The 22820-nt window shown below is 39.5% G+C and overlaps 3 protein-coding genes across 4 annotated transcripts; 2 read left to right on the plus strand and 1 right to left on the minus strand.

Moving 5' to 3' along the window:
• The first annotated feature begins 725 nt into the window (after positions 1–725).
• Positions 726–4882, plus strand: klhl35 (kelch-like family member 35). Of its 2 annotated transcripts, XM_079447980.1 has the most exons (8): positions 726–856; positions 1366–1455; positions 1552–2255; positions 2432–2616; positions 2781–2899; positions 3074–3262; positions 3508–3696; positions 4156–4882. In XM_079447980.1, exons 2-8 carry the CDS (start codon positions 1411–1413, stop codon positions 4342–4344), a joined length of 1620 nt encoding a protein of 539 aa, XP_079304106.1. In that variant the 5' UTR covers positions 726–856; positions 1366–1410; the 3' UTR covers positions 4345–4882. The 2 variants fall into 2 exon arrangements, with proteins under 2 accessions (XP_079304106.1, XP_079304105.1); XM_079447979.1 differs by having other exon boundaries at positions 1366–2255.
• A 6726-nt stretch (positions 4883–11608) lies between these two features.
• On the minus strand, positions 11609–16356 carry mpzl1l (myelin protein zero-like 1 like). The gene is made up of 6 exons (XM_079449209.1): positions 16170–16356; positions 14678–14850; positions 14312–14525; positions 14101–14230; positions 13412–13517; positions 11609–13210 (listed from the first exon to the last, which is right to left on the minus strand). The coding sequence occupies exons 1-6, from the start codon at positions 16240–16242 to the stop codon at positions 13115–13117; spliced, it is 792 nt and encodes a 263-aa protein (XP_079305335.1). The 5' UTR covers positions 16243–16356; the 3' UTR covers positions 11609–13114.
• A 4016-nt stretch (positions 16357–20372) lies between these two features.
• On the plus strand, positions 20373–22493 carry psmg1 (proteasome (prosome, macropain) assembly chaperone 1). Its single transcript, XM_079448118.1, has 7 exons — positions 20373–20622; positions 20769–20857; positions 21458–21615; positions 21697–21759; positions 21837–22035; positions 22128–22258; positions 22341–22493. Exons 1-7 carry the CDS (start codon positions 20501–20503, stop codon positions 22416–22418), a joined length of 840 nt encoding a protein of 279 aa, XP_079304244.1. The 5' UTR covers positions 20373–20500; the 3' UTR covers positions 22419–22493.
• Positions 22494–22820: the final 327 nt, after the last annotated feature.

A 22820-nucleotide genomic window follows, 5' to 3' on the forward strand; every position in this document is an offset into this window, starting at 1 on the left:
AACACATTTTCCTCTGAGGACTCATCTAACTGAAAGTTTCTCCCGGATCTGTTTCGCCTCCATTTCTGCATTAAGAAAAGACCCCCCCTCCACTGTCGACAGCCGCGTATTTCTTTTACATGAGTGCAAAATTGCCGGTTGCCTGGTTGAAACTGCTATTAAAACACATTCGTATTTTAAAGAAATGTTGTTATAAATAATTGTATTATTAACGAATGATCTCATCAACCCGCGACCCACCCGCAATTAATCAGAATATATTTGTTATTACCCGACCCGCGGATTTAACCGCCATCCGCGCATCACTATCACATATTAAAAGCAATAATGCTAACAAACGTCGACTGTACGCTCAGGAAAGTGTTGTATTGAACGTTAGGCATTGTTCAATATGATTTTTTTTAGTGGGACTGAAAAATACAAACGAAGCTTATGCAAATCCATCTGTTTCCATTTCGAGCTTCACAATTTCTTGTTATTGTGCAAAAGAATCTTGTTATTTTACATTCCAGTTAATATCAATCAAACTGCAGTCGGTTTGTTTTGATTTAAGCCATAATAACTCAAAAAACACAATAAAAGACTTTAACATAATTAAAACATTATTTTAATATTTTGAAACCAAACTCTTCAAATGATCAGATGGTTCACGCACCAATAGGCCTAATAATAAAAAAGACACCTGTGAAAACACCTGTCGAGTTTTGTTTCCGTAACACAATGAAAGGTGAACAGGAACTGTTCTTCTGAGGACGATGAGGAAGTAATGAGACTTAGAGAGCAGAAACTGTGTTTCCGCCCACTCGTGTCCATGTATATATAAAGCGCCACACGTCACACGACCAGAGAGCTTCAGGTGAGTTCACACATCATCTCTTTCATGTTTGTAAATGGATTTGAAATCAGTTTGTGTTGCTTTATTAAGATTTCTATTCATAAATATTAGAAAAAATGGTTCAGGGGCCAGATTCACTAAACTGTTCTTAAGACAAAATATAAGATATTTTCTTAGATATATTTGAAAATTTCTTTAGAAGGCACATTCTTACAAACTTTATCATTTATTTTCTTATGATCATTTATATTTTTTTTCATCAGAACTGTCTTTTTTCAGGAATATCTTCAATATGGATTTATGCAAATATGTCAGTTGAAAAAAAAATTCTTCTTAAGAATGTTTTGTGAATTTGATTCGTTCATTTCAACAGCTCCTGTATTGAGTGAACTTTTTACATTCAGATAATCATGTCTTTTTCATATCAATGAATCTGTTTTCATATAAACGGCACGTGCATTATAGAAACCGTTGGACTGAAATTGTGTTGCTGTGACATGATGTGATGGTTTATTTCGTTCACATATCAGACAGAACGTCCGTGTGCAGGCTTTGGCAGAGTCCATCCCTTCAGAATGGGGTTCAGCGCCATCAGCGAGCTGATTGACAGCAGGTCAAAGGTCAGTCTGTGCTCGGGTTCGAGTCATGCGGAACACGTCCTGAAGGTTTTGAACGCTTACCGACGCAGTGGAACGTTGACAGATGTCGTGCTGCAGGTGGACGGCTGTGAGTTCCCCTGTCACCGCGCCACGCTGAGCGCCAGCAGCCGCTTCTTCTGCGTCATGTTCTGCGGTTCCTTCAAGGAGAGAGAACAGAACGCGGTCAAGCTTGAGGGAATCTCCAGGAAAGCCATGGAGCATCTGCTCGACTTTGTGTACGAGGGCAAACTGAATCTAGACCAGGAGAACGTGAAGAGAGTGTTCCAGGCAGCGGATCAACTGGAAGTGACGGCTCTGTCCGAGGCGTGCGTGAACTTTCTGGAGAACAACGTCAGTCCCGCCAACTGTCTCGGCCTCATGGACTTGGCCGGCTTGTACTCGCTCGGGCCGCTGCAGGATCAGTGTCAGGACCTGCTGTACCACAACTTTGAAGAGGTGTCTAAGCACGAGGAGCTCCTCAACTCGACCGCCGCTCGGGTCCTGGAGCTGCTGACCTGCGAGCAGATGCGGGTGCCGGAGGAGGTTCTGGTGGAGTCCGCGCTCAGGTGGGTTCATTACCGGCCGGCAGACAGAAAGCACCATCTGAAAGAGCTGCTGGAGCAGATGAGTCTCCCTCTGCTGGACCCGGTGTTCTTCACCGGCACGCTGGAAGCGGACGAGCTTGTGATGGACTGTCCTGACTGCAGATCGCTGCTGCGCGAGGCTCGAATGTACCACGTGTACGGCCGAGAGGTGAGCTCGCCTCGCACAAAACCCAGGAGGTGAGCATCATCTTTAAAACAGCAACACACACACACACACACACACACACACACACACACACACACTCTTTCTACTTTAATTTAAAAGATAAACAAAACAAAAACAATGAATCCAGCGTTTTATCATAAACGCTGTAATAAAGTGACTTATGGAAGAGTTGATGTTGTGTTGCCAGGGGCTCGGGTTGGGCCGAGATGATCGTGGTCATTGGGGGTTGTGGTAAGAACAGTTTCTCCAGATTGTCTCTGATGGAGAAGTTGAATCCGCTCACGGGTGTCTGGATCTCCTCTCCCGCTCTGCCCGGATATCCCAAATCTGACTTTGCAGCCTGTGAACTACAGAACCACATTTATCTCTCAGGTAGGTCACTGTGTTTGTATTCTATGGAAGCGTTCCTCGATCCCACCTGTCATCACATCACGTCATGTGTCATTTCCAGAGAGTTCTACGGCACAGGACACTAACAATATTTCATCTCATTGTTGTTTCTAAAGTGTTGAAGGAGTTGTGTTGTGTTTGCGCAGGTGGGAAGCTGAACAGCGCAGACGTCTGGAGGTTTATGTCTCACATCAATCAGTGGGTTCGTGTCAGAGGTCTGTGCAAGGGCAGATGGGGACATAAGATGGTTTCTCTCTGTGGAAAGGTGAGACCTCTTGACTGCTTTATCAAACTGTGCTCTATAGATCTAACTAAACATTTATCAGCACAAAAAAGCACATATAATAAGAATCAACATGGATAAAGAATAAAAAACAAACAACAACTCCATATAACACACAGTCCTGCTATATAAGAGCGTGTGTCTGTGTTGCTGTAGCTGTATGTGACGGGAGGTTTTAACAGCAGTGGGCGTCTGTCTGCTGTGGAGCGGTATAATCCTCATGAGAACACATGGACGTCTGTGTGTGATCTTCTGTTGGCCGTGAGCTCGGCCGCTGCCGTCGCCTGCGATGGGAAACTCTACAGCATCGGTGGAGCTGTTAGTGATCACACAAACACTGACAAGGTGCCTTTAACAAACACACGAACGTCAGTCTGTGTGTTTAACCACTTCTGTGTTTGCTGAGTCATGTTTGAAAAGGTGTTATTAAAACAAAACAAGAATATTTTTAACAATGTTTAAACCGTTTTCATTATAGAAATGAGCAGCTGGCTTCTGAAAGTTTTATTTATTATTATAATTGTTATCATTGGAGCTTTTGAAAGTGAATGTCTCTCTGAATGATATGACTGTGTGTGTGTGTGAGACAGGTGCAGTGTTATGATCCGGTGACTAACAGGTGGACGTATGTCAGATCATGTCCGTTCTCTCAGCGATCGCTCAGCGCCGTCTCACTCAACGGCTTGATTTATGTGACTGGAGGTTTACTGAATGAATTGTTCTGTTACACACCGAGTACAGACGTCTGGAGTTCAGTGGCAGTGCTGCCTGTCAAACTGGTGCGTAAATTGTGAACCGTTTATGTGAATCCACTGAAATTTTTTTTTCATTTAAATAAGTTAAATCAACATCATTATTGTACAACTTTGTCACAACATGATTTTCTCATGTTCAGTTATGTAACTTAATCCTTTGGTTACCATCGTTTGGAAAAGCGTTGCCTTTGCTTAGCTAGTGCAGTTACATTTCTGCTGCTTGGTTAACTTCATATCTTGCTAGAGATAAAAGACAATATGATGTCACATTGACTAAAAACACTTATGTTGAGAATGCTAAATGATAACATGAAACGTTAAAATACTAAAATCATGTTCGATTTGGCAACTTGAACACATGAAATGATGCTGAGTAAACATAACTTTAATATGTGCAACAGATGTACATCATTTATTCATGTTAATCCAACAGATTTGTTTTCAGTGCACGCAGGTAATGTTGCTCGTGTCTTTGTGTTTCAGGAGTCATGCGGGCTCACCGTGTGTGATGGGAAGGTTTATGTTATGGGAGGCCGGGATGAGGATTCATCTGCTGTTGACCACATTTGGGACTTCCACCCAACCACGGGCAAACTAACGGTGAACAAACCACTTCCACGCCGTCTCAGTGACCACGGCTGTGTGACCATAACACAGAGAATCTCCCAATGAGAGTTTACTGAAGGACCGCCGGACCCTTTCATTGCTTTCTTGATGATCATATTAATGCAGCTGAAATCTTTATTATTATTATTATTGTTAATCTGAATTATACAGATGATTCATAGACGTCATACAGAATCTTCACTAATGCATTTATTTTTAACAGCTAACCCTAACTTGTCTTGAAGGAATCATTAGAATTTACAAGAGCTTCTGTTATGAGGTGAAAGGAAAGTTGATTTGAACTGAATCCCAGTAAGAATGTGAATCCCTTTAATACTGTTAAAACATTTATACCAGAGACGTTGTTTTTAACCGCAGCATTATTGTTATGTATTTATGATGTATTTGTCTTGAAGGAATTATTAGTATTTACAAGAGTGTTTATCAGGTGAAATGAGAATGCTTTTATCATAACTGAATCCCAGTAAGAATGTGAATCCCTTTGATACTGTGAAACATTTATACCTTTTTTATTTTTATAGTTACCTTAAGATTTTTACATTAGTCTGCTTAGGTTATTTGAATAAAACATGATATAGCTGCTAAGATGTAGTGATCTTTTGTAGTTAAGCTATTGAGCTGGTAAACGTGTAAATGTTAAGAGTCAAAGAAAACACAGTTGAAAGACATAAGCTATATATTTTTATAGCCATTCATAAGTCACTTTAAATGAAAGCATCTGCAAAATGCATACATACATAAATAAACAAACTATAGTTATAGAAGAAATGATGTATCTGAGAAAAACATTGAGCCATGATTCATATACATCTCAAAACATTAGAATTTTGTGAAAAGGGTCAATATTATTTGTCTCTCAATTCAGAAAGTGAAACCAATACATTATATAGATTCATCACACATAATCATCAACATTTATAGAAATAAAGCCTTGAAATATTTCACTTTATGGCTTACAGATAATGAAAACCCCAAATTCAGTGTCTCCGAAAATAACATTCATATTCATTTACATTTAGCAGACGCTTTTATCCATAGCGACCTACACATAGTTCAGGGAGCAATAAGACATATGTCATAAAAGAGCAATAACACAATAGGTGCTAATACACAGTTACTAGTTTCAACAAACGCCAGACCACCACCTGTTGAGAGAAGAGAGAGAGTTGGTGTACCTTATTTATTTTTTCTCTCATTTGTCTGTCAAGTATTCACCGAAGAGTCGTTTTTTGAAGGTTGTGAGAGATGTGGTTGACCAGACCGAGTTAGAAAGAATGTTCCACCAGGAAGGAGTTGTGAAGGAGAATGAGCGGGAAAGAGATTTAACACAAGGCGCCGCTCGTTTGCTGAATGCAGGGTTTGCTTGATGGGGTGTAGGAGGGTGTGAAGGTTCTTGATGGGGTGTAGGAGTGTAGGAGGGTGTGAAGGTTCTTGATGGGGTGTAGGACTGTAGGAGGGTGTGAAGGTTCTTGATGGGGTGTAGGAGTGTAGGAGGGTGTGAAGGTTCTTGATGGGGTGTAGGACTGTAGGAGGGTGTAAAGGTTCTTGATGGGGTGTAGGAGTGTAGTAGGGTGTGAAGGTTCTTGATGGGGTGTAGGAGTGTAGGAGGGTGTGAAGGTTCTTCATGGGTTGTAGGAGTGTAGTAGGGTGTGAAGGTTCTTCATGGGTTGTAGGAGTGTAGGAGGGTGTGAAGGTTCTTGATGGGGTGTAGGAGTGTAGGAGGGTGTGAAGGTTCTTGATGGGGTGTAGGAGTGTAGGAGGGTGTGAAGGTTCTTGATGGGGTGTAGGAGTGTAGGAGGGTGTGAAGGTTCTTGATGGGGTGTAGGAGTGTAGGAGGGTGTGAAGGTTCTTGATGGGTTGTAGGAGTATAGGAGGGTGTGAAGGTTCTTGATGGGGTGTAGGAGTGTAGGAGGGTGTGAAGGTTCTTGATGGGGTGTAGGGGTGTAGTAGGGTGTGAAGGTTCTTGATGGGGTGTAGGGGTGTAGTATGGTGTGAAGGTTCTTGATGGGGTGTGGGAGTATAGGAGGGTGTGAAGGTTCTTGATGGGGTGTAGGAGTGTAGTAGGGTGTGAATGTTCTTGATGGGTTGTAGGAGTGTAGTAGGGTGTGAATGTTCTTGATGGGGTGTAGGAGTGTAGTAGGGTGTGAATGTTCTTGATGGGGTGTAGGAGTGTAGTAGGGTGTGAAGGTTCTTGATGGGGTGTAGGAGTGTAGGAGGGTGTGAAGGTTCTTGATGGGGTGTAGGAGGGTGTGAAGGTTCTTGATGGGGTGTAGGAGTGTAGTAGGGTGTGAAGGTTCTTGATGGGGTGTAGGAGTGTAGGAGGGTGTGAAGGTTCTTGATGGGGTGTAGGAGTGTAGTAGGGTGTGAAGGTTCTTGATGGGTTGTAGGAGTGTAGGAGGGTGTGAAGGTTCTTGATGGGGTGTAGGAGTGTAGGAGGGTGTGAAGGTTCTTGATGGGGTGTAGGAGTGTAGGAGGGTGTGAAGGTTCTTGATGGGGTGTAGGAGTGTAGGAGGGTGTGAAGGTTCTTGATGGGGTGTAGGAGTGTAGGAGGGTGTGAAGGTTCTTGATGGGGTGTAGGAGTGTAGTAGGGCGTGAAGGTTCTTGATGGGGTGTAGGAGTGTAGTAGGGCGTGAAGGTTCTTGATGGGGTGTAGGAGTGTAGTAGGGCGTGAAGGTTCTTGATGGGGTGTAGGAGTGTAGGAGGGGGTGAAGGTTCTTGATGGGGTGTAGGAGGGTGTGAAAGTATGCTGGCGCAGATCCAGTGATAGTCCTGTATACAAACATCAGTGACATGAATCTGATCCGGGCTTCAACCGGTAGCCAGTGGAGAGAGATGAAAGGGGGTCACATGAGCCCTTTTGGGCTGTTGGAAGATGAGGCGGCATGCTGCGTTCTGAACCAGCTGAAGTGGTTTGATAGCCTTTGCAGTCCAACCTTGCAGAGGAGAAGAGAGTTAAAGGTCGTGAAAAGCTGCCGAGTGTTAGGTGCATTGCTCACCTTGGTGGTATAAAAAGATGTTTTCGCTGTGGTAACACTAGCAGAGAAAGAGGAGATTAGTGACTGGTAGTCCCATAGGTCAGCACCCTAACCCTAAATTAGAATATTACATAAGATCAATAATAAAAGGATTTTTTAAACAGAAATGTCAGGCTTCTGAAAAGTATGTTCATTTCTATACACTCAATAGTCTGTTGGGTCTCCTTTTGCATGAATTACTGCTTCAATGCGGCGTGGCATGGAGACAATCAGCCTGTGGCACTGCTCAGGTGTGATGGAAGACCAGGTTGCTTTGATAGCGGCCTTCAGATCATCTGCATTGTTGGGTCTGGTGTCTCTCATCTTACTCTGATAGATTATGTGTGAGGTTCAGGTCAGGTGGGTTTGCTGGCCAATCAAGTGCAGTAACACCATTGTCATTGAAGCAGCATTTGGTACCTTTGGCACTGTGGGCAGGTGCCAAGTCCTGCTGGAAAATGAAATCAGCATCTCCATAAAGCTTGTCAGCAGAAGTGCTCTAAAATGTCCTGGTGGATGCCTGGACAGCTTTCATTATTGATTTGATGTAATATTAAAATTTTCTGAGACACTGAATTTTGGGTTTTCATTATCTGTAAGTCATAATCATCAACATTTCAAGAAATAAAGGCTTGAAATGTTTCACTCTATGTATAATGAATATGGGTTTCACTTTCACTTTTCAAAACATATTGACCTTTTTCATGTTATTAAAATAGTTTTAGATGTACCTGTAATTGACACAATCAGATTGCTGGTTGCGTGCGTGTGTGTCTGTGTGTGTGTGTTTGTACACACAACTAATGGACGTCCAGTAGATTTGAGCTGATCTTCAGATCATTGTGATATCTGATCAAACAGAGTTTCAAGAGAATGTGCACCTTTCAAATCCTTCCACAGAACAACTTTTCCTGCATGTGTGTGTGTGTGTGTGTGTACAGCAGAAATCAAAACCAGTTTTAAAGTATTTTGCTGTCGCTGATTTCCAAGGTCTGCAACAAAACCCTCAGATCGCTTCCAAATCTGTGCTTGTTTCTGTCACAGAAGCTCTTTAAGTATAAGCAGGTCAGCAACATGATCTGGCCCTGTCTCCATCTATCCCAGACGCTAAGATGTTTCAAACCTGTTTGATTTTATCACCAAGTTACCTTGTTGTGTGTGACACTGTGGAACTAATCCAGCCAATCACAGCACAGAAGGTTTGCATAAAATTATTGTGCCAAAAAAATCCTGGCATATATTCATTAACATTACAGAGCGTGTTAAATGGCTGGTATAACAGACAAAAGCTATTTTAAAATATCCTAAAGCCACAAGTCTGTATAATAGAATATGGAAAGCCCTTTAATAACCCTTCAAGCCTTTACGCTCCATTCCAGTAGATTTGAGCTCATCTTCAGATCATTGTGATATCTGATCAAACAAACAGAGTTTCCAGAGAAGAGAATCTGCAGCTTCCAAATCCTTCCGCAGAACAACCTTTCCTGTATGACTGCATGTGTGTGTGTGTGTGTGTGTGACACTGTGGAACTAATCCAGCCATTCACAGCAGTTTATTTATAGGTACATTGTGGTTACAAAACACGTTAAGATAGTTGTGTGGCATACTGCAGGTCATGCATACCACGTTATATTAAAATAGAGTATAAAAATATATATTTTTTACATTTTTCCCCAAACTTTTCATATTGTTCCCCTTTACCTACAGATATGTACTGTAGTGGTACATTATTGTTACAATTACTTACACTGTTAGAGTGTTGGGCTTGTGATCAGAAGGTTTCTGGTTCTAATCTCAGTGCCAGCAGGTCATGACTGAAGTGCCCTTGATCAAGACACCTTACCCCTGATTGCTCTGCAGTAATGTGACACTGTATAAAAATACTTGTAAGTCGCTTTGGATAAAAGCGTCTGCCCAATGAATAAATGTAAATGTACTGTAAATTCTATTTAATTATGCGGTACATTGTGGGCTGTAATCTAAAGCGGTGCAAACTATCCTAAAGCAACAAGTCTAAGAATATGGAAAACATTTACACATTTACATGTAGTCATTTAGCAGATGCTTTTATCCAAAGTGACTTACAGAGAGTTCAGGGAGCAATAAGTGATATGTCATACAGGAGCAATAATACATTAGGTGCTAATACAAAGTTACTAGTTTCATCAAAAGCCAGAATTATTCCCAGAAGAGGTGTGTTTAAGTAGTTTTTTGAAGGTTGGGAGAGATGTGGTTGACAGGAAGGAGTTGTGAAGGGTTGAATTTTCACAATTGTAGCTCTTTTCAAATAGCCATGCACAGTAGATGCTTTTTACTGTAAAATCCTTTCATCTTAAATTCAGTTTATGCTTGTGCGTAGGTCCTACGCAGAGCCGCGTACCCTACGCTGAAGCCTGACGCAGACCGCAAGCGCTATGATTGGTCTGTTTGAACCCCTCCCATCATGTATACTAAACACATTTGGGAATAAAATATCTAAGTCAATTCTTTGTTCTTCTGTATTTAACATCTCAAGCTGCAACAAAAGTGACTGTTTCCTAATGCTTCTCAAACGAGCCGCTTATTCTTCGGCTCTTGTCTTGGTAACACAAGCAATATGCGGGTGGTCACTGGCGCCTAGTGGTCAATGGCTGTCTACACAGAAAACAAGGCAGAAGTATAAATGAAAACCGACACGTAGCGTACTGCGTAGAGGCTTCAGTGTTGGTCCAACGCAGAAGTAAAAATCGGGCTTTATCTGGTCCATGTTATCAATTGCTATAACCAGTGGTTGAAAACAGTCACGCCAAATTTCCGACAGGTAAAACAAAATGCCGAATCTATTTTCTCTGAATACTCAAGCCATTATGTTTCTCTATACCCAATTGGCTGAAATGATCGCTTACAGTCAGTCTTATGTTGTTGTTTTTTTGGAAACTGGTTTGTCTTTGCCAAGGTCCTCTGGCACACTTAACGTTGAGCGGTGACGGCGAGCCGTAATTTTTAGCGGGTGGAGCGACAGTGGTGATTGATGTGGACGGTTCGTAAACTGGATCGTGTCCACACTGAAAATCCAGTTTCGAATGTCCATAATGAAAAAATTATGAAATGCACGTAGCCTCTGCGCTTTCCAATACGTAATGATAGGATGTCTGAGCGCGCCATATGAAACAACCAATCAAAATGCGACTTTGTCAAACAGAATGTCCTTAACTAAATATTAATTTGTATTTTAATATCCACAGTAGAAAGACAATACAGTTCACAAATGAAATGTATTAAGAAGATATAGTAGGCCTATGTATTAAGAAGTACAGCATGTCTAGCAGTTTACAATGTTTTATAAAACAAAATTGGCATATTTACTATTTGGTACATCAAAGTTATTTGACATATTTAAAATGTTTAAAAGGTAACGCAATAGCTACATCATTAAAAAAGTAACAAATTATCAGGGAATGTAACTCAGTTACTATTTGTGAGAAGTAACTAGTAACTATAACTAATTACTTTAGAAAAGTAACATGCCCAACACTGGTCGTGAGGAACTTTCAACGTCTGAACGTAAACTGCAGAGTAGAGAAGCTTATTCCAATAAAGCAGCGCAAGAGCTTTCATTCTCCCAATATTTGCCATCGTGAATTACAAAACAAAAACTGCATATATGACGAAAGAGCACCAGTGTTTAGGAAGGAACAATATGGAGACAAGATTAAAACAATAATATATACATATTCAATTCATAATTTAATTATCAATAACCAACCACCTTTAAAGGATTACTGGCAAAGTTGAACAATAATAATATAAAACAATAAAATAACGATATCTTTTAAAATATTGTTATTACCCCATAAAAGAAACGACTAATTGTGCTACCTAGTTACGTTTATGTTAGGGAGGGATTCTGGGTAACAGCTTGCTTTTATGTGCATAGACAAAAGAGAGAGACTGACACGCATCAAAACAACCGCAGACAGACTGTCAGCACATAAACATCACAGCCGTTTCGTTTAGCCGTTACTAAAATCTTCTGCGCACATCTGAAGAAAACTGCTGTCTGTCCTTCGTTCCAGTTCATGTTATATCTTCCAAATCTCAGGAGTCTCGTGCCACTCAAGACAAACAACATTCTTTAAAATCTCTTCAGGATCAGTTGATTTCTTTTAAAATCCAGCGAGTAAATTCTTCAGTGATACACAAACATGATGAAACTAAACCATTTCCTTTTTGTCGCATTGATGAAATGCTTTCTTAGTAAACATAAGAACTCATGAATGACGCAATGACACACAAAGCAGACAGACAAATGAAACAGGTTCAGTCATTGTGATATTTATATATATACGTTTGTATGTATAAAATTAGACAGATACAGCTGTATTCATATACAAAAGGCCAATAAACCAAAAATACAAGATCAGGTGTTTGAGTTCGTTCATGAATGTTGAAGGCACAATGTTTCAGTTAACACACGTGGCACAACAAAATCTAACAGTGCAGTATTCGCAACCACAGTACAAAAGACAAAAGTCGTATTATGGAATGTTGCAGTAACTGCAGTTCATCATCATCGTCTCACTGGTCCCATCAATAAAAAATAAGAATCATCTCTAAAAAACAACACAAACTCAAGAGTCCAGCGTGTGAAGGAACGTTCGCTCATCGCTCTGTTTGGTCTTGTTCAGAAAGTGTCGGAACGTTTAAAGTAAAGAAAATAAAACACCACCTTTATCACGTCATAACGGAAGAAAACTTAAGACATTGAACTGGAATGTAGTAAAAAGAAAAATGGAGTGTATAAAGCAGGAAAACAAAATGTCTCCACCAGCCCTGAAGTAGAACTCTTTTTTACTAGCACCCATTACTGAATATGTTTTCTACATGAACAATACAGAGACATTAGTTTCATGATCACTATCTGTTAGTCTAACCGTCGAGACATGCACGCTAACTTAACTTTACTTGAATCATCCTGGAGTGAGTGACGGAGTGTTTTTGGCATACATGTGTTAGTGACCAGTTTACAAGCAAACACAGCAGACTGAAGCACGTGTCATTTACAAGAGTCAGACAAATCAAGCCTGTTTTGAGGGCCAGGACAAGTTTTTTGCAGTCAACCTATCACTCCCAAATTCTCATTACTGAACTAAACACTAAAAACAAGAATGATTCCAGTATAGTTGGACTGTAATAAAGAAGCGCTGTGTTGCAGTAAAAAGCCACAGAGAAAGACAAAAGCTCAAAAATCACGTCACTGTAATGAGAATGTGGGATGAACATTTGCTCACTGAGCTAAAACCACAAGATGATTCGTTCTGATGATCTGCGACCGGTTGCATAAACAACACAGCCGCCAAGTTAAGACTGCGTCTTACCAACTATTCCCACTGACTAGCAATAAGTTAGGACTAATAAGTCTTACTTTTCATATTTTATTTTTATATTAGACCTAAAAATCTACCTTTTTATTTGACTGACTTAAAGAAGTTATGACCAGTCCTGAGAAATCGGATAACTAACTTGTAAGACTAGTCTAAACAGTTTATGCAACCAGCCCCTGAATGACATCATCAGAGGTTTTAATATGTGTGATATTACACTAGCAATGACAATAATACACATACACATACATTCAAAAACAGCACAAGAAGCCAGAGTTTGTGCGGTAAGAAAACCTACAACGTCCAGTACTAACCCATCCGTCTGTCTGTCTGTCCGCTCGAGCCTTTGACCGTACGTTAGTCATTTACAGCTGTTCTCTTAGATTCCTTTAGAATGTGAATGAATGTAAAGATGCACATGCAATAACCCTGCAGCTCTAGTTCTTCCGGATGTCCGCGTAGACCACTGGCTCCATCTTGTGGAAGGAGTTCTTACTGCCGGAGTGATCGAGCTGAGCGTAGATCACCGGCCCCTAAATCAGCCAATGAGAGAGAGAGTTATATAGTGTAATATATTATATAGTGTAAACAGAGACAGAGTACAGTACAGTAACAACATGAAGATGTCTGCTTATACCTCACACGCTACAATAACAACAACAACATGAGCAGCACATGAAGTGAACTGTGGGAGAGAACTCACCTTCACACACGCACACACATACATGTCGTACCTGTAGGGGGGCAGAGGGGCTGGAGCAAGAGGAGTTGTCTGTGCTTGACTCCGCCTTCTTCCCCACACGCGTGTTCTGTGAGCTCACACTCTGTACTGAGGTGCAGCTACACACACACAATTCAGCCGGGATGATGCGAGCACAATGAACAGCACACACACACACGAGATGAGAGAGAGATGACAAAAGCAACATGATACAAACGCCCTGTGATCAATGAAAATGGCTGATCCACACAAAGACACAAATGCACACACACATCAGGTTAAACACACACAAGACGCACACAGGGATGCAGTAGTTTTGATTGACAGAAAGTGGACGGAGCATAAACTGTGTTATGAGACACGCAACCGCTGCTCTCTGCCGCACAGACACTCGTGGCACTTGTGTAGTTGTGTTATAGGTCAGTAGTAAGCTATCACACCAGCTGTTAGATGTATGGCACAACTCCAGATTTAACATTTGGTCACACTTCTCTCACTACACACAAACACAGATTAATTCTGTCTGTTATGAGAATATGAGCATGATTGTTGTTTGTCTGTGAGACTCAATCGACCCTTCTGTGTGTTAGAATGTTTGTTGTTATGGGGTTTAGTCATCATGCCACACACACACAACAGAATCTCCTCCGTCAGTGTTAATCCCTTCATTTCCAGCCCAATGAATGACATGTTCACACGTACCCCTCATAGTCTCGTCTGGGCACCTGTCGTCTGATGATCAGATACATGACCACAGAGATGATGATGATGCCGATCACGGCCCCGATCACGCCGCCCACGATCACGGCCGTGCTGCTCTGAGGAAGAGACTCTGCGGGAGAAAAACACCACGGTCACGGCCACATCACCACACATAACCACAATGACCTCACACACACACACACACAATCACCTTTCATGACCACTCTGACTTTAATGATGGACGGCTGTCCGGTGATGTCCGGAGGATTCTTCACGTCACAGATGTAAGTGCCGTTGTCCTTGAACTGCACCTGAGTCACACGGATGGAAGCGTCCTTCTTGTTCAAGTCTCCGGCCCACTCCACGCGAGACTTAAACTGCGGCAAAGAGATGGGGAACGCTCTTCCATCGCTATGATAGAAGAACTGTAAGAGAACACAAGCGTTCAGTCACAGCCAATGAAGAGACAGCGTGCTGTTGATGATGTCATTGTGACCTCTGGACAACACACAGTTCATCCCGTCAGCACCAATTCCTCAAATGTAAGACTAAAGAATAAAAGCACATGAAGCCTTACATGAGTGGGGTTTACAGCTTCGCCTTCCGGAAGAAAAGACCAGGTGACTGATGCTAAACTACTGACCACCTCTTTAGATTTAAAACTGCACGTCAGCGTCGCTGTGGTTCCATTCTCAACAAACACCTCAGCTGGAGTATAAACCACTATCGCTTCAGCCACCGGAAACACACCTGAAACACACACACATTCATATGAGACACACACACTCATATGAGACACACACACACTCATATGAGACACACACACACACACTCATATGAGACACACACACACTCATATGAGACACACACACACTCATATGAGACACACACACACTCATATGAGACACACACACACACACACACACTCATATGAAACACACACACACTCATATGAAACACACACACACACTCATATGAAACACACACACACTCATATGAAACACACACACACACTCATATGAAACACACACACATTCATATGAGACACACACACACTCATATGAGACACACACACACTCATATGAGACACACACACACTCATATGAGACACACACACACACTCATATGACACACACACACACACTCATATGAAACACACACACACTCATATGAGACACACACACACACACACACACTCATATGACACACACACACACACACACACACACACTCATATGACACACACACACACACACTCATATGACACACACACTCATATGAAACACACACACATATGACACACACACACTCATATGACACACACACACACACACTCATATGACAGTAATATGAAGATTAGCACATTCATGACTATATGAAGAGTTTGGTTCCTAAATGAGAAAAAAACGTTTTTTAAATGTTTCAAAAATCATGTTTTTTATTGCGCATTCCAATTTATATCAATCAAACTACAGTTGGTTTGTTTTAATTTAAGCCAAAATAACTCAAAACATAACGAACACAAATAAATCATAATAAAAACACAATAACATAATAAAAACTCATGTTATCTCATTTTTGAACCAAACTCTTTAAATACACATGAACATCATAGTTAAGAGTATAATGTAGTGCTACAAATAATAATATTCTCATAGTAATGTTTGTTGACACGAATACATTAATGTTAAATTATGATGCCGAGAAAGCAAAACAATAACGTTTATGTCTTTAATTGATCTGTTTGTATGATTAACACAAAGAGAATCATTGATGCTTTGAGTACATCTGACGTGAGCTAACATGCTAACAGAACAATACAAGCTAAACCTCTTCAGAGGACAAACACATTCAAGCGTGCACCTGTTTATTTATATTATTTACTTTGATCCAATGAATAACTAACATACGTCATCACGTGTTTATAGCTAAGCGCAGAACACGTGTTTTAATTAAAAAAACGACATCACAAGAGGATTGATAACGTTAACTAGCGGGTTAGCATAAATCTCTGCTAGCGCTCAACGATAAGAGAAGAAAAAAACCTAAACCACAAAACTGAGACTTACCGGCGACAATAAACATGAGAAAAACACACAATAAAACACGATTGTGTGTAATAATCCGAAGCTTTATTTCCATTCTTTAGATTTCATGAATATCGAGCGAGTGTCGAAGATTCAGCGTTTGTTTACAGCGTCTGACTGAGAGAGTGGCGCACTGATCTCAGATCGGACTCTACACGCCGACATCAGCAGCGCTAGCGTACCGATCTAACTCTACTGATCTCAGATCGGACTCTACACGTACAACGACATCAGCAGCGCTAGCGTACCGATCTAACTCTACTGATCTCAGATCGGACTCTACACGTACACCGACATCAGCAGCGCTAGCGTACCGATCTAACTCTACTGATCTCAGATCGGACTCTACACGTACAACGACATCAGCAGCGCTAGCGTACCGATCTAACTCTACTGGTCTCAGATCGGACTCTACACGTACACCGACATCAGCAGCGCTAGCGTACCGATCTAACTCTACTGATCTCAGATCGGACTCTACACGTACAACGACATCAGCAGCGCTAGCGTACCGATCTAACTCTACTGATCTCGGATCGGACTCTACACGTACACCGACATCAGCAGCGCTAGCGTACCGATCTAACTCTACTGATCTCAGATCGGACTCTACCAACAGATCTTGCGTTTAAAGTTTGCGTGTCTGTGCGGTGATCAATGATTATATGTGAATAAAAGCCCATTTAAAATGTATTAAATAATATATTAATGAACAATGAATGAGCAATACATGTAATTATTCATCTTTTTTAAATGTATGTTAAAAATGCAACCATTTATATCAGCTCTGGTCCAATAATATTGAATTTCCCTGTGGTATCGAAAATGGTCTGGAATATCGATAGTTTTGGGGTATCGAATCGAAGTTAGAAATTCCAGTATCTGTAACACTAGTGCTTTTCATTTTAATGGAAAAAATCACAGTCCGCCAGTTTACTTCTGTGTTTTCAGAGCAGTCTTATGGTCCCATGATCACTTTACTTAAGTTTAAACTTCCGCTGACCTCAGATCAGAATGGACACATTGACAACTTGTCTGATTCAATACACATAGATAAAAGGAAAATAGTTACAGTTTTTAAAAGATTGTGTTGAGCTATTTTACAATATCAAGTGTCAATGTAGTATTATTCTGGGCCATTTCGGGGGTTTAAATACATATTTAGGTTGTTTAGATTAGATTAGATTCAACTTTATAGTCATTACACATATACAAGTACAGTGTAACGAAATGTAGTTTAGGTCAAACCAGAAGTGCAGTTAGCAAGTGCAGGATATACAGTGAATAAATACACAATACAATATGAGAGAATATAATACAGTGGGCATGGATTTTAATATTATTTTGCAGTAGGAATGTTCTATGAAAAAATTACAGTAGGTATGTACTATGAACAATATATACAGATCACTATATACTATATACATTAATGTACAGGTGGATATGAACAGATAATAATTTAGACTAAAATAGTGCAAGTGACTTAGGTATGCATAAATTATTGACATTGGCTATTAAAGTTGCAGTGCAATAGGTGAGTTAATGCAGTTGTTGAAGTAACGGTGGAGTATTACATTTACATTTACATTTATTCATTTGGCAGATGCTTTTATCCAAAGCGACAAGTAGTTTTATACAGTGTCACATTACTGCAGAGCGATCAGGGTTAAGGTGCCTTGCTCAAGGGCACTTCAGTCATGACCTGCTGACACTGAGATTAGAACCTTCTGATCACAAGACCAACACTCTAACCATTAGGCCATCATCAGCTTCATCATCATCGGCTTCATCATCATCTGCTTCATCATCATCATCAGCATCATCAGCTTCATCATCATAAGCATCATCATCATCAGTATCATCATCAGTATCATCATCATCATCATCAGCTTCATCATCATCATCATCATCATCATCATCATCATCATCATCATCAGCTTCATCATCATCATCATCATCAGCTTCATCAGCTTCATCATCATAAGCATCATCATCATCAGTATCATCATCAGTATCATCATCATCATCAGCTTCATCATCATCATCATCATCATCAGCATCATCAGCTTCATCATCATAAGCATCATCATCATCAGTATCATCATCAGTATCATCATCATCATCAGCTTCATCATCATCATCATCATCAGCTTCATCAGCTTCATCATCATCAGCATCATCATCATCAGTATCAGCTTCATCATCAGCTTCATCATCATCAGCTTCATCATCATCATCATAATCATCATCAGCATCAGCATCAGCTTCATCATCATCATCATCATCAGCTTCATCATCATCATCATCGTTGTTCCCATATAAATGCTTTACACAAAATGTACCCTTGCAATTTATCTTTATCTAAATTTATGGACATTGGTGATACGTTTTCTTTTTTTAATATGCAGGAGGAAAACTTGGCTCATTTATTTTATAACTGTCCTGTATCCCTTAAATTCTGGTCTGATGTTAAGCTCCTTTGTATTTGCCCATAAAAAATATTGTTTATATGTTATCTCTTAAAGATATTTTATGTTCATATACCAATGAATGTAAAATGTTTGATTATGTGGTGAATTTCTATATTTCACATGGCAAATATTATATTCATAAACAAAAGTTTGTAAAATCTGCACTTAACTGCAATTTATTATTGTTAGAATTGGAGAATTTAAAACAAATCTCTATTGCTTATAAACAATAAAAAAAAAATAATAGTTAATATCCCCTCTATTTTTATGAATGCTCTTTTTTTTATTTATTAAAAAAATTATATATATAATATTTTTGTGGATTTAGAATGTGTCCATAGGAAAGAGGAGAAATACTTCCTGTTGTTTTCTTTATTATTTATTATTATCTATTAATCCTTTTTTCTCTTCCTCTTCTTGTGCTCTATTGTGTGATCTGTATAATATTGTTACTTTCAAAGATTTCTTTGAAAAAAAAGACTCTTATACATGAAAAAAAGACTCTTATACATGAAAAAAGACTCTTATACATGAATAAAAGACTCTTATACATGAAAAAAAAACTCTTATACATGAAAAAAAGACTCTTATACATGAATAAAAGACTCTTATACATGAATAAAAGACTCTTATACATGAAAAAAAGACTCTTATACATGAAAAAAAGACTCTTATACATGAAACAAAGACTCTTATACATGAAAAAAAGACTCTTATACATGAAAAAAAAGACTCTTATACATGAAAAAAAAGACTCTTATACATGAAAAAAAGACTCTTATACATGAATAAAAGACTCTTATACATGAAAAAAAGACTCTTATACATGAAAAAAAGACTCTTATACATGAAAAAAAGACTCTTATTCATGAAAAAAAGACTCTTATACATGAAAAAAAAGACTCTTATACATGAAAAAAAAGACTCTTATACATGAAAAAAAGACTCTTATACATGAAAAAAAGACTCTTATACATGAAAAAAAGACTCTTATACATGAAAAAAAGACTCTTATACATGAAAAAAAGACTCTTATACATGTAGAAAAGACTCTTATACATGAATAAAAGACTCTTATACATGAAAAAAAGACTCTTATACATGAAAAAAAGACTCTTATACATGAAAAAAAGACTCTTATTCATGAAAAAAAGACTCTTATACATGAAAAAAAGACTCTTATACATGAAAAAAAAGACTCTTATACATGAAAAAAAGACTCTTATACATGAAAAAAAGACTCTTATACATGAAAAAAAGACTCTTATACATGAAAAAAAGACTCTTATACATGAAAAAAAGACTCTTATACATGAATAAAAGACTCTTATACATGAAAAAAAGACTCTTATACATGAAAAAAAGACTCTTATTCATGAAAAAAAGACTCTTATACATGAAAAAAAAGACTCTTATACATGAAAAAAAAGACTCTTATACATGAAAAAAAACTCTTATACATGAAAAAAAGACTCTTATACATGAATAAAAGACTCTTATACATGAATAAAAGACTCTTATACATGAAAAAAAGACTCTTATACATGAAAAAAAGACTCTTATACATGAAAAAAAGACTCTTATACATGAAAAAAAGACTCTTATACATGAAAAAAAAGACTCTTATACATGAAAAAAAAGACTCTTATACATGAAAAAAAGACTCTTATACATGAAAAAAAGACTCTTATACATGAAAACGGTGGAGAAACTAAAACAAAATAAAAGTATTTTGTCGTTAAACTACACTGGCTATTTCCGGTTGCGTTTTTGCTAAAACTTCATCTGTCGTTACGGAGCGGATTTCTTTTTCTATATTAATTCACTTATAAATGCTTTAATATGGCGACGTTTTTCGGTGAAGTTTTATCGGTTTACTCAAGAGCAGTTGAAGAAGATGAGGACGATGATTTGACGCAAAACGAAGAAGATGAACAAATCCGACGTGAAATAGAAGAGAAGAGGTGAAACATTCTTCATCATTTCTCCCGTGTGATGTGTTTCAGTCAGCTGTCAGTTAAGAGAGAGAGAGAGAGATTTACACCATGACTGCACGTGTGTCTTGTTTTGTTTATAATGGGTGTTGTTGTGTTTATTGTGTGTATGTCAGGTCGGTGCGTGTGCAGTGGATGTCACAGACTGACCCGAGATCGGTGTCGTGTTCTCATCTGATCATAGCTGTGGGTTTAAACGCCACCGGTGAGACACACACACACTTGTCTAGTTTATTATCTCCGTGGGGACAGTCCATAGACAGTATTCTTTTTATACAGTACAAACTGTATATTTGATCCCTAAACCAAACGATCATAGAAAACGTTTTAAATATGAAAATTATTGTTCTGTACAATTTATAAGCTTTTTTGCCCATGGAGACCTCAGTTGGGTCTATGCACGGGCTGAATACCGGTGTCAAGGTATATCATAAATGTTCTGTGATACCGTTACACAAAAATAAATAATGTTTATGTCCAATAAATATGACAAAAAAATATATTTTTTAACAATATTGTAATTTTAAGGCATTATTTTTACCCGACACACATGTTCTATATGTTAGTTCAAAATGAAATGTTACGCAGACATTTGGAAATAACACATTTTAGTGCTGTAATAGCAATACCGTCAAACCCGTGATGTATATTTATTAAGATTATTATACCACCAATATCTCATACCGGCCCAATGCCTACACGAGTCCCCATGAGTTTGTGTGCAATCAGATTTAGGTCCCCAATCAAGGCCACACACACACTGTAGAGCTCATATGAACGTCAGTCTGAAGTGTGTGTGTGTTAGGGTTCACGTCAGCGTACGTGTTGAGTTCTGGAGGTTGGTCAGCAGTGGGATGGGTGTCTCTCTGGAATGAACGCAGTCACAGCTCCAGCAGGAGTGATGCTGCTCCAGTCCCCGGAGAACCGGCCTGTGTTCTCTATCAGCAGGAGCACAACCCGTCTGTGAGCGTCGCACCACACTTTACTCTCCACACACGTGTAACACAATGTTTAACAGAAGCTGTATTATGTGTTGTGTGGCAGGTCATGATATGTGTGTGCACGTGTTATGTTGCTGAAGATCAGCTGTTCCAGTGGGCTGAGAAGGTCAGACATCAATAACTCTTCAGAGAGAGAGATGTGTGTGTGTGTGTGTGTGTGTAATGATGATATGTGGTGTGCAGGTGTTGGGCTGTGTACAGACGAGAGCTCTGACGGTTACTGTGCTCTCTGACTGCGTCTTGGCCGAATATAAAGCATCGGACTACCTGAGTGGAAACAGCACACCCTTCCTGCGAGCTCTGAAGACGGCCATGTACACAGGTGCTGTCGCGTGTCCTCTGCTGGAGCAGCCCAACATCATCACAGGACTGTCTGCAGCAGGTATCACATGACATGGCATGACATCACATCACTGGTGTCCAACTCGTGTGAAAATAATGTGTGTGTGTGTGTGTGTGTGTGTGTGTGGTCAGTGCTCACCCACTGTCAGGTTCATCAGATTCCAGCTGTTGTGTATCAGTGTTTCAGTGATGTCATTCACCCAGACTCGGTAACTATGGAAACATATAAAGCAGCTCTCACAGGTCTGAGCGCTGCAGTGAAGGTGAGTGTGTTGCTGAAGTCTCTGTGTTTCATTGAATATTGTTTCATCTCTCAACTCAAATGTGTTTCTCTTTTTATTTCAGCTGAATCTGTGTCCGACTTCAGACATTCTCCAGAAGTTCACACGAGTCAATGAAGTTCAGAGTAACTTATACACATAGATGTTAAAACCGAACTGTATATTTTGTGGTTCTTTTGCTTTAGAAACATATTAAACACGACTTGTTTTATGTTTGAGTTGTGAGAGTTTTTCTTCTGCATGTGCTCTTTTGTCCGGACACATGATGGAGCCAAACACCAGACGTCACAGATCCAGAGGTGTGATGAAGCTTCTCTTACTGGATGATAGTTTTGAGAGTTAGTGGGTTTATATATTGACAGTTCAGTTTGGTCTGAGAAAGTTAATGTTTAAAAAAACAGACGCAGGTTTTTAATGATTGTTGAAATGTTGCACCGACAGATGGAGGGTTTGGGCTCTCATCTCTTCTCATCTGTCCACGATCAATGAAACGTTGAACATTCAGTGAGATATTTCACAATGACAGCGAGTGAGAATCTCACAG

This window comes from Barbatula barbatula (assembly GCF_947034865.1).
Source record: "Barbatula barbatula genome assembly, chromosome: 24".
In the NCBI taxonomy this organism is placed as follows: Eukaryota; Metazoa; Chordata; class Actinopteri; order Cypriniformes; family Nemacheilidae; genus Barbatula; species Barbatula barbatula.

What these genes read in the sequence shown, in the direction of transcription:
- klhl35 (XM_079447979.1), top strand. Translation starts at nt 1,411, where the DNA reads ATGGGGTTCAGCGCCATCAGCGAGCTGATTGACAGCAGGTCAAAGGTC. An exon ending in CCTCGCACAAAACCCAGGAG is followed by an intron (nt 2,256 to 2,431) that starts GTGAGCATCATC and finishes TTGTGTTGCCAG; the next exon opens with GGGCTCGGGTTGGGCCGAGA. An exon ending in TGGTTTCTCTCTGTGGAAAG is followed by an intron (nt 2,900 to 3,073) that starts GTGAGACCTCTT and finishes GTGTTGCTGTAG; the next exon opens with CTGTATGTGACGGGAGGTTT.
- mpzl1l (XM_079449209.1), bottom strand. Translation starts at nt 16,242, where the DNA reads ATGGAAATAAAGCTTCGGATTATTACACACAATCGTGTTTTATTGTGT. An exon ending in AGTCAGAGTGGTCATGAAAG is followed by an intron (nt 14,231 to 14,311) that starts GTGATTGTGTGT and finishes TTTCTCCCGCAG; the next exon opens with AGTCTCTTCCTCAGAGCAGC. An exon ending in CCCAGACGAGACTATGAGGG is followed by an intron (nt 13,518 to 14,100) that starts GTACGTGTGAAC and finishes GTGTGTGTGTAG; the next exon opens with CTGCACCTCAGTACAGAGTG.
- psmg1 (XM_079448118.1), top strand. Translation starts at nt 20,501, where the DNA reads ATGGCGACGTTTTTCGGTGAAGTTTTATCGGTTTACTCAAGAGCAGTT. An exon ending in CGTGAAATAGAAGAGAAGAG is followed by an intron (nt 20,623 to 20,768) that starts GTGAAACATTCT and finishes TGTGTATGTCAG; the next exon opens with GTCGGTGCGTGTGCAGTGGA. An exon ending in CACAGGACTGTCTGCAGCAG is followed by an intron (nt 22,036 to 22,127) that starts GTATCACATGAC and finishes GTGTGTGGTCAG; the next exon opens with TGCTCACCCACTGTCAGGTT.